This window comes from Salvia miltiorrhiza, chromosome 4, assembly GCF_028751815.1.
Source record: "Salvia miltiorrhiza cultivar Shanhuang (shh) chromosome 4, IMPLAD_Smil_shh, whole genome shotgun sequence".
Taxonomy (NCBI): Eukaryota; Viridiplantae; Streptophyta; class Magnoliopsida; order Lamiales; family Lamiaceae; genus Salvia; species Salvia miltiorrhiza.
The window spans coordinates 49841353-49852235 of record NC_080390.1 but is presented as its reverse complement, the minus strand read 5'-3'; the positions used below and the strand labels follow the sequence as shown (position 1 = coordinate 49852235).

The 10883-nt window shown below is 34.5% G+C and overlaps 2 protein-coding genes across 2 annotated transcripts; both read left to right on the top strand.

Annotated features, from left to right (window-relative positions):
• Positions 1–9145: 9145 nt before the first annotated feature.
• On the top strand, positions 9146–10210 carry LOC131023559 (uncharacterized). Its single transcript, XM_057953103.1, has 3 exons — positions 9146–9831; positions 9913–10041; positions 10160–10210. The coding sequence occupies exons 1-3, from the start codon at positions 9436–9438 to the stop codon at positions 10208–10210; spliced, it is 576 nt and encodes a 191-aa protein (XP_057809086.1). The 5' UTR covers positions 9146–9435.
• Positions 10189–10822, top strand: LOC131023558 (uncharacterized). The gene is made up of 2 exons (XM_057953102.1): positions 10189–10600; positions 10661–10822. The coding sequence occupies exons 1-2, from the start codon at positions 10292–10294 to the stop codon at positions 10820–10822; spliced, it is 471 nt and encodes a 156-aa protein (XP_057809085.1). The 5' UTR covers positions 10189–10291.
• The last annotated feature ends 61 nt before the right edge of the window (positions 10823–10883 follow it).

Below are 10883 nucleotides of genomic sequence, written 5' to 3'. Positions count from 1 at the left end.
GAAATGGATCTTTCTTAGTATCAAGAGATCTAACGACCATTGGTGATGCTAATGGATGTGCATTATCCATATAGAAGCGTTTAACACTTTTTCTGTATATGTGGATTGATGGATAAACGTACCTCCACGGATACGTTCCATTTGCAAACCAAGACAAAACTTTGTCTTTCCCACATCTTTCATCTCAAATTCTTTCTTCAAATATTCAGCAGTTTTATTGAGCTCTTCAGGAGTCCCAATTAAATTTAAATCATCAACATAAACTGCTATGATTGCAAATCCACTTTCGGTTTTCTTAATGAAAACACAAGGGCGGATATCATCATTCTTGTATCCTTCTTTCAAAAGATACTCGCTCAGTCTATTGTACCACATACGACCAGACTGTTTCAACCTATACAACGATTTTTGCAGTTTAATTGAATACATGCTTTTGGGTTTTGACTGCAATCCTTCAGGCATTTTAAATCCTTCGGGAATTTTCATAAATATGTCATTATCTAATGACCCATATAGATAAGCAGTCATTACATCCATAAGGCGCATATCAAGCCTTTGTGACACAGCCAGACTAATCAAAAATCTAAAAGTAATAGCGTCCATTACTGGAGAGTATGTTTCCTCATAATCAATTCCTGGTTTTTGTGAGAAACCTTGTGCTACGAGTCTTGCTCTATATCTCGTAACTTCATTTTTCTCGTTTCTCTTTCTAACAAAAATCCATCTATATCCAACAGGGATTTTAGATTCCGGAGTTAAGGCTATAGGCCCAAATACTTTCCGGTTATCACAGGAATTTAATTCCCTTTCTATAGCTTCTTTCCACTTTGGCCAATCAAGTCTATGTTTGCATTCTGCAACAGACTTTAGTTGAGGATCCTCATTTAAAACATGAAGAGCTATATGAAAGGCAAATATATCATCAACAATGATATTTTCTCTCTCTAGTATCTGATGTAAATAATTTATTGAGATCTCATGATTTTCAGATACTTGTAATTCTTCAGGAATTACATCACTTTCATTTGATTGATTAGTCGTTTTCGTCATTGTTTGGTTTCCATCTTGCCCCTTTCTTTTTCTAGGCATAGAATCTTTGGAACCAACTGGTCGACCACGTTTTTGACGAATTTTGGACTCATTTGCTGCCAAAGCTATTTGTCCTTCAGGGACATCAATTTTAGCTGGAGTATTTGCAGCATGTATGTGAGATTGTGTCACTTTTCTTGTATCTACAAAAGCATCAGGAATTTGATTTGCAATCTTTTGCAAATGAATGATCTTTTCAATTTCTTGTTCACATTGATTTGTTCTAGAATCAAAATGTGATAAGTTTTTCTCATTCCAAGAGATTTCCTTGTGCTTTTCTGGATGTAGATTTATTCCTCCTAATGTTGGAAATGTCATTTCATCTAAATGACAATCTGCAAAACGTGCAGTAAATAAATCACCTGTTAAAGGTTCTATATACCTTATAATCGATGGTGAATCAAATCCAACATATATCCCAAGTCTTCGTTGGGGACCCATTTTTGTACGTTGTGGGAGTGCAATTGTGACTTGAACCGCGCAACCAAAAGTTCGTAAGTGAGAAACATCAGGTTCTCGGCCAAATATAATTTGCATTGGGGAGTATTCATGATTTGCTGATGGCCTTAGTCGAACTAATGTTGCAGCATGTAATATGGCATGACCCCAAACAGTAGTTGGTAGTTTTGATTTCATAAGTAATGGTCTAGCAATAATTTGAAGACGTTTAATAAATGATTCCGCTAAACCATTTTGAGTATGGACATGAGCTACTGGATGTTCAATCTCAATTCCAATAGCCATACAATAGTTATCAAATGCTTGAGATGTAAACTCACCAGCATTATCAAGACGAATTCTTTTAATTGAATTGTCTGGGAATTGAGCTCTTAATTTTATGATTTGAGCAAGTAGTCTAGCAAATGTTGCATTTCTAGTAGAAAGCAAGCATACATGGGACCATCTATAAAAGGCATTAATTAATACCATAAATTATCGAAAAGGTCCACAAGGTGGATGTATAGGTCCATAAATGTCTCCTTCAATTCTTTCTAAGAAATATGGAGATTTAGTATTATCCTTCGTATATGAAGGTCTAATGACTAACTTGCCTTGCGCACAAGCATCACATGAGAATTCATTTGTAGAAAGAACCTTTTGATTCTTTATGTTGTGCCCATATGAATTATTGATTATTCGGCGCATCATAGTCGCTCCAGGATGTCCAAACCTATCATGACAAAGCTTAAAGCTTTTTGTATCATTGAACTTTACGTTCATGAAATGGTTTGTCTCAATTGCTTTTATGAATGTGTAATACATTCCAGAAGGTAGTGTTGCTAATTTTTCTTTTGTCAGCTTATAGCCTGAAACAAAAGAATTTATGCAAAGATATTCATTTCTACCTTTCACATAATTGTCTCGATGTGGTATCCATTATTTCGGATATCCTTGAAACTTAGTAAGTTACTTACTAAAGTGCAGGGCATTTTCAATATCTAATTTAGTATCATTTGGCAAAATGATACAAGCTCTTCCGGAGCCTTCAATGATTTTTGATGCACCTGATATTATGTTAACATTATTCTCATCTAATGTCAACTTAAGGAAATACTTCTTCTTTTGAAGAATAATATGTGTATTTATTTACCAAGACAAATATCACAAGATTTCATATGATATTAATATATATATATATATATTCATGCCTTGTTAAAAACCTCTCCGTAAAAACCCCATGGGAAAAATTTGGTAGAGGAAAATAGTACAAGACATATATATTTACTCATATATTACACTAGTTGCCTCGTTAAAAACCTTAACTAAGAAAACCTCGTAGGAAAAAAACTTAGTAAGGGAAAAAGAGTACAACCATTTGGCCTTTAGGGCCGTTTGACCTTCAAGGTCTAATTTTCAAAAGCATATAATATGGATTGCTCTTGAAGAGTATGTAATATCCTTCATGGAATATTGATTGTGCTACATCGGGAGCAACAATATGAATCAAATAGATAAAGATTCAAGGATATGTTATCCAAATATTTAATTTACTTGCTCTTAGAGCATGTAATATTCTTCAGGAATATTACTTGTGCTACTTTAATAGCATCAATTTAAGATCTTGAATGTAATATTCTTCAGGAATACTACTTGTGCTATTTGAATAGCATCAATGAGTTTTTCAAGATTATTTTAAAAAAATACGTTGTATATATATAATATACAAAGTATATATCCACTATGAATTAAAAAATTTCCCAATACATGATAATATCAATAGTGATTCAAGTAGTAGAACATTGAAGTTTACTGATTATATAAAATAATACGAAACAAGAATTGCCACGTAGTAGTAAATCATATTCAAGATTTTGTAGAATAAGATCCAATCAAATATTGCACTCTTAACAAACAAAATAAATTAAAACTCAATTATATATGTTTGTCATCTCACCGAAAGGGTGCACAAAAATATTGAGATTAAATCTATTGGCATCATATCTTTTTAACATAATCGGGCGAATCTATTATGTCTCCAATTATCAAAATAGTCTTCTATTTTGCGTGAACTTTTCATATTTTTCTTTATTATTTTTCTAAAATCTACTATTTCACATTGACTTTTTATACCACATCAAATACAAGTTTACATAAAATGACATATTCCGTCTAAGTACAGATCAAAAATTTACTTTATATCCTCCAAATTCCAATCAAAATTCACTTTTGTTTGGTGGAATGATTAAGATCAATATCATTCGAAATGCATCACTAATTTAATATGCTCAAACAAATGCTATTTTAATAGCATCAAAATATAACTTTTAGGATTATTTGTATTTCTTCAAGAATAACGAAAATTATATCATTCGTAATAAACAAATATAACATATTTGCATCAAACCACAAATATAAGGGGAATTTGCACAAATTTCAATAACAATCTCTTTTATGCAAAGCATATATGTTACTATGATTCCGTTTTCTGGTTATTTCCAAGCCAATTTATTGATATAAACATATTAAACAGTATAATATTCTAATACTTCAAAGTTTCTTTCGTCTGGATTTAGATGATTACTAAAATTATACGGATTGAAATTCAGATGAAAAGAAAATTAGTCGTACCTTATTGGAAAGACACAATTCTTTCCTAGGGCATACCTCCAATCCTTTTACGATCGAAGGAAGATGAGAGGATTAGAGCATCGTGCTGATAACGTGTTATAAACTAGAGAGAAGCGAGAGAATATAGTAGAGAATACAAATATCGTTATCATGAAGTTCACAACACACCCATATTTATAGGTGTTAAACCAAGTGTGAACGTCCGGTGTGAACGTTCACACACGTCCGGTGTGAACGTTCATACACGTCCGGTGTGAACGGAGGACAGTCAACTCCGGTGGCTTGAAGATGTCAAGTGTTATTCTCCCTCTAGGTTTCTTGGTCAACACACATAAGATATATCTAGAAGATATATTTACAACACTTACCAATTTTTATTTATCACGAAAAATAGTCTCATTTCACTTTTTCAACAATCACATCATCTATTTTCTCCTATATTTACCTATAAATTAATGGTACCTTTATTCCAATTTGTACATAATAATATTAACATTATCCCTACAAATTGTACATTTATTTCATTAACAACAGTTTTATTAAAATTCATATCTAGCATATAATAAAACTCTTTTCGTAGACCGAAAGAGTACATAACAAATTAATTTTAATGAATCTATTTCTCCATTTTATAGGATTGATTATATACCGTTAGATTATGTTAATTGAGTGGATGAAATTGTTTCTCCTTTCTAACAAAATTTACATTTCTTTATTAAACCTTTTCCTATATATACATACATATATATATATATATATATAATGAGAATGATCCTTAAAATTATGAGATTAAATCTAAAACGTCATATATTAAAATTCTACAGTTAAAATTAATTATGTGAATTGAGATTAATGAACAAGATAATAAAACACACGAACAACATTTAAATTTGCATGGGATTTGAATTCTAAAATGGGCGAAACTTCACCATAATTATTTAATACAACAATATTCTCACTTAATTTGATTCTGAAAAGGGCCAGATTAACGAACAAGGTAATAAAACGTACGAACTTGATTATGCACGGGTTTAAATTTTTATTGACTCTATTCATTAAATATATTTTTCGTAGATCTTAAATCTAGACCGTAAATTTAATGGTTCTATAATTATAAATCATCTCATTTTTTAAGATAATGTATACCCACTCTATCCAATATTTATATATTGGGTGAAATTGTGTCTAATAAAAGACTTCGAAATTATGAAGAAACATGATGTCTTCAAAACCTGATCCAAATGGGATTTTGGGCAAGAAGAATTAAATTAAATATTCAGCTCCAAGTTCTTGGAAAAAAAAAGAGTAATGTTTGGTTGCATTCATGTGGAGGCATGGCATGTGGCATTTATTAAGAAATTTCTCTATTTTTAATTATTACTTATCACTTATAATCTAAATTCATAAATGTCACCCTATGTATCTATCTACAAGTCTAATCTAACCCATGAAGTACTACTTAACAGATAACAGATAACCCTTTGAATTATGATTTGTTTAATCAAATAGGAGCCTCCTTTAATTATATTTGACCCCAAGCTTTGATTATTGGCCTATCTTGCTCCTTCATCTGCTAACACTTTAATTTAGTCCAATCGACTTTGCCAAAAAGAGAAAGAAAAGACAATCGGTGACATGGCCCACAAATTCTATTTTATTCATATTTAATTTTGGACACTAAATTATGTAAATTTGTACCGGCTGCTTGCTCCAGAAGTGGACACTTTCATCTTTATGTCCATATATATGTGTTCCACAAATTTATATAAATGTCAGACTACATGCACAATAATTTTGTAAAAAAAGATTTACAAATTAGGTATATTGTATAATTAGTTAGGTTGATATACGAGTTTCTTGTACGTAATTAGACTAAAGATATATAGCTAGATTGGGACTTTATAAATTCAACAAATTTGAGAATAGTCGTCAAAGTTAAATTTGATTATTTTTTACAAGATATATTGAATCGAAATAATTTCTCTGATAAAATGAGGAATTTGTCTGTTTTCTTGTTTCGATTTTTATAGAAAGACATGGGATGACTCAATCAAAACCTAGTCGTCCAACCGCCACCAAACATGACAAAATGCAGAATTATATAATTTTAAAGAAAATTGAAGTGGATAAGGCACGTTGAGCTTTATCCATATGTAATTGCACACCATACCAACAGATTAATGGCGAAATAGGGCTCCAATTCTTGTAATATTTTCTTTACTTTAATTGAAGGTTAATAAGTCCAACAATACTCTAAGAAAAAGTTAGCAAATTGTTTGCAATATCTATATAATAAGCTCTTTAAAAAGTATATGTTCTCTTAAATTTTATAAGAGATTTAATATGCATGGTCCTTTGATTTGTCGGAAATAAATTATATTGTTTCAAATACGAAGTCGGTGTACTAGTAAAATAAATTAAATTGTTTTATTTGTCTACAAAAAAAAACCCATAAAGATGCAGACAATTTTGTGAACATAACCCTTCTAAAAGTCTAAAAATAAACTCTCAACATAAAAACTGTATGGAAATAATGTCGGTTATTAAAAGATGCGATTCAATAATACATGATCTGCGACTGTTAGGTAAATACGCACTTGCCACAGTAAAATATGATGGACTTTAATTTTGTTTTTGTTATCCTCTGTTGCTATTAATTAGTTTGTGATGACACACTTTATGTCGAGGGACTTGAACTGCAAATAGCAGAGTTTGAAGGCCATGCATGCAATTAATCAAAAGGCAGCTCCTAATCTGTTATAACTGAATGTAGAGAAGATTCATTTGCATGCTCTGGATATATTGAGCTGTTGGTGTTTAATGGTTATGATTATCTCACTCGGTGATATATATATATGTAAGTTGTATTTTAGTGTAGTTTCATCATCTTTTACGTGAATTATGTTCAGAGAGGAAAGGTGTGGAGAGATTGAGAGATTAGAACAGTAGTTGCACTTCATGGGCAATTTGTTTTGCTTGATCTTGTATTTGTATGTTTTCTTAGCAAATTCACATCAATTGACTTCCCGTGGATGTAGGCCTTATGGCTGAACCACAATTCTTGTGTTCCTTTATTATCTTTCTTTGATTTTCGTTTGTTTTTGGTTATTGTGTTGTTGCGTTTTGTTGCTTCTCTTGCCGAGTTCTTGAGTGTCTTGCACATTTTGATCTCAAATTTACATTTGGGCCATTTGTGGGAATTGAAGAATTTGAGGACGAACAAATCTGAACATGAATGACGACCAGGGGCGGATGCAGAGTGGGGCGGTGGGGGTACGACTGTACCCCCAAATTTTTTTAAGTAATACTATTATGTGTTATAACAAAAATCTCGTGTATTATGTATTCCATAAAGTTCTCCAACAGTAGGTGAGAGAAAATTTCTTTAATTTTATTTTGATTTTGGTGGGCCTCAATTCTACTTTAAAATGACGGCCGAATTGGGTTATATTGGGAATAGGCCAGAATGGTTAATTAATAGAAATATTTCAAAAAAAATGAATAAAAATAATATTACTAACTAAATTAAAACTACAAAACTATCACTTGCCTGAGTCCACGTGATAAATTAGATAATTATATAATATTTTTTATTTTTGTAATTTTGAACAATATTTTGAAATGTACTATTTTTAATATTAAAGTATCGTTTATATTTATGTTTATTAGATTATTTTTTGAGAAAAATTTTGAGGTAGCCAAAATGAAGCATAAAACACAAATTTTGGCCACTAATTGAAAATACTTAAATTTTGTCATTTTTTTGTGATTTCGGACGATTTTACCCTTAAGGGGCGGACCGGGTATCGGGTCGCGTGCGGGTAGGGTTTAGGGTCGCGGGCGGGTTATAGGGTTTGAACAAAACTAATTATTTACCATTTGTGCACCAATTTTTCACCGCCATTTACCGTTCTCTCTCGGCCCTTTTACCCTAAACCGCCCTCAACCACGCCGCCGGAAATCTCGTGGAAAACCGCCGTGAACTACTGTCAACCGTCGTCAACCACCCACCTTCATCTTCTCCACCTGCATATTATCCGTTTATCCACTCAAATCCACTCCAAAAAATGACCAAGCGCAAGGCTTCACAAACCGGCTCGACCTCCAAGCGCCAGCGCGCTGCAGAATCCGGCGAGGAAAAAGCCGGATCTAGAGTTCCTGGAAGCGTCATAGATATTTGCAAAGAAATCAATGCAGATGAGAGTTCCGGATCTGAGGAACAACAATCACCGATCCGGGTGGTGACTCTTCCAACCACGGCCGAAGAAGCCGGCGAGAAAGACGAAGCCGCCGAGGAAGAAGATTCTGGAGAGGAAGAAGAAGCCATCGAGGAAGAAGAATCCGGAGAGGAAGAAGAAGCCGGCGAGGAAGAAGAATCCGGAGCGGAAGAAGAAGCCAGCGAGGAAGAAAACTCCGAAGAGTCCGCCGGTGAAGATGAGGATGATTTGTCAACTACAGTAATTCCTTGAAAACCCTAATTTACTTGATGATTTGCATGTTGGAATTACTCAGTTTTTTTGGGATTTCCTCTCGGCACTTATGGCACTATTAGTGCCATAAGTACCAAGAGAAACATTGATTACTCTGGTTTATTTTGGATTACTTGGTTTATTTTGGATTACTTGGCTTCATTTTGGGATTTCCGTTTGTAGATCTGACGCTTATAACCATTTAACCTGTCCTCTTAGGCTTAGTTGAAGCTGTTAACATTTTTATATATTGACATGTTTCATTGTTCATTTGAATTATGTAATGTTGACCTTTTATAGGTGTTTGTCATTGTTGGAATCTGTTATTGTTGGGATTTCCGTTTGTAGATCTGATGAAATCTGTCATTTTACTTGATGTGTTTTTAATTTAGATTTCCTTTGGCACTTATGGCACTATTAGTGCCATAAGTGCCAACTGTGTATTTAAGATCTCATTATAATACATTTCATTCATTTTGGCATGCTTTTATTTTCGGAATGAAGGTACAATGGAAATACCTACGAAAAGGTATGGAGCAAATAAAACACAAGGTCAACATTACGGGCAAGGAGAACATTATTGAAATCATAAACGATGTTTTAAAGGGTGACAATGTATACCGTGAGCTGCAAGAGTCTGTTTTCAGCGATTTCCTAAAACTGCCATCCCGCATATCACGATCAGGCCAATGCCTGCATTTCATGATATCAAGACAGATAGCAGGACAATCAAATCCGGATGAGACGGCGTTGTTTTTTATCGTGGATGACTATGTGACGAGGTTTTCCAGGATTGAGTTTTTTTTTTATGACAGGATTGAAATTTGGGTCAAGCAACTTTAACCCCTATGCAGATCACATCATACTTGAGAATTCTTTTTATCAGAGAGTTCTTGGCGGTAGGGAAATTTCCCCCAACAAATTGAGGGAGATGTTTATGACCCGAGGTTTGGGTGAGCATAAAGCGGACTACGTTAAGGCAGCAAAGATGCTACTAGTGACGGATCTGATATTTGGCTATGATGGTACGAATTCCAGAATTCCGGATTGGCTCTGGGTGCTTTTGGAGGACACAACAGCATGGGAGGAATTCCCATGGGGCAGCATGTCATTTCAGATGACAATTCATGCAATCAACAAGGTGAGAAGCACTCCAGCAGCAAATGCATCATATCATCTAACCGGGAACACTCTTGCCTTCTTGGTAAGTATCATTAAATATTGTTCAATTCACATTGTTTTCCCAATAAAAACTAAATTACCTCATTTGATTCTGTGTTGTCAGGCTTGGATGTATTGTGCTCTCCCAAAGCTGGGAAAGGATATCGGAGAAAGAAAACCCTCAAAAGTATTCCCTCGGATGCTGAGGTTCACCTACACTAACAATCGCAGGAAACCGGAAGCTGGCGAACAGGTAAAAATACTTAATAAGTGCCATGTTGTTCTGCTCCTGTTGGCACTTATGGCACTATTAGTGCTATAAGTGCCAAAGGAAATCCAAAAAAACATGAAGTAAAATGGTCCTTGTGCAGGTTCATTTTTCACTGAAACCAACAGAAGAGGAAAAGCAACATAAACACTGAGCATCTATTGAAGAAGAAGGAACACCATTCATTTTGCAGTACAGTCCCACTGCGGATGGCAGCAAGAAGAGAGCAAAGAAAATGGCCGCGAGGTATGAGGGGGTCAGAATGATTCAAGAACAAAGGATAGAGAGCGAAGGAGAAGGAAGAAACCAGCAACAGCAAGAGCATCAACAACAGCAACATCAACAACAACAGCAGGGAGAGGCTGTGATGACATTCACAGCCTCGGAAATGAAGCAATTTATTGAAAAAGTGGGAGAAAGCGCAGCAAAGAGAGCGCGCATTGAATTTGTTGAACATTTCAATCGGGAAGAGCTGATAAATGACATAGCTGACTGCGTCGTTAGCAAATTGCGTCAAAGACAGCAATATAGGCCACCACAAGAGGTTAAAATTTCTTAGTGCTTAATATTGTATTCCTCACACTAATCATTGTTTTCAAACCAGGTTGCAAGCACAGCAGAATGGATGGCGCACTGTGAAACTGAGGAGAGATTTTACCGCCAAGTATGGGGAACACCGGCTTCTATGCCAACACCAACACCAACACCCACACCACCAGCAATGCAGACATTGAAGCCGGAATATCAGCCGCAGCGGCAGCACTAGCAACCGCACAACATGAAGCAGGAACATCTGCAGCAGTGGCAGCAGCAACAGCATCCCCGCC

Coding starts and splice junctions, on each gene's coding strand:
- LOC131023559 (XM_057953103.1), top strand. CDS start 9,436: ATGACAGGATTGAAATTTGGGTCAAGCAACTTTAACCCCTATGCAGAT. Junction 9,832..9,912: donor GGAACACTCTTGCCTTCTTG/GTAAGTATCATT, acceptor CTGTGTTGTCAG/GCTTGGATGTATTGTGCTCT. Junction 10,042..10,159: donor AACCGGAAGCTGGCGAACAG/GTAAAAATACTT, acceptor GTCCTTGTGCAG/GTTCATTTTTCACTGAAACC.
- LOC131023558 (XM_057953102.1), top strand. CDS start 10,292: ATGGCCGCGAGGTATGAGGGGGTCAGAATGATTCAAGAACAAAGGATA. Junction 10,601..10,660: donor AATATAGGCCACCACAAGAG/GTTAAAATTTCT, acceptor TTTTCAAACCAG/GTTGCAAGCACAGCAGAATG.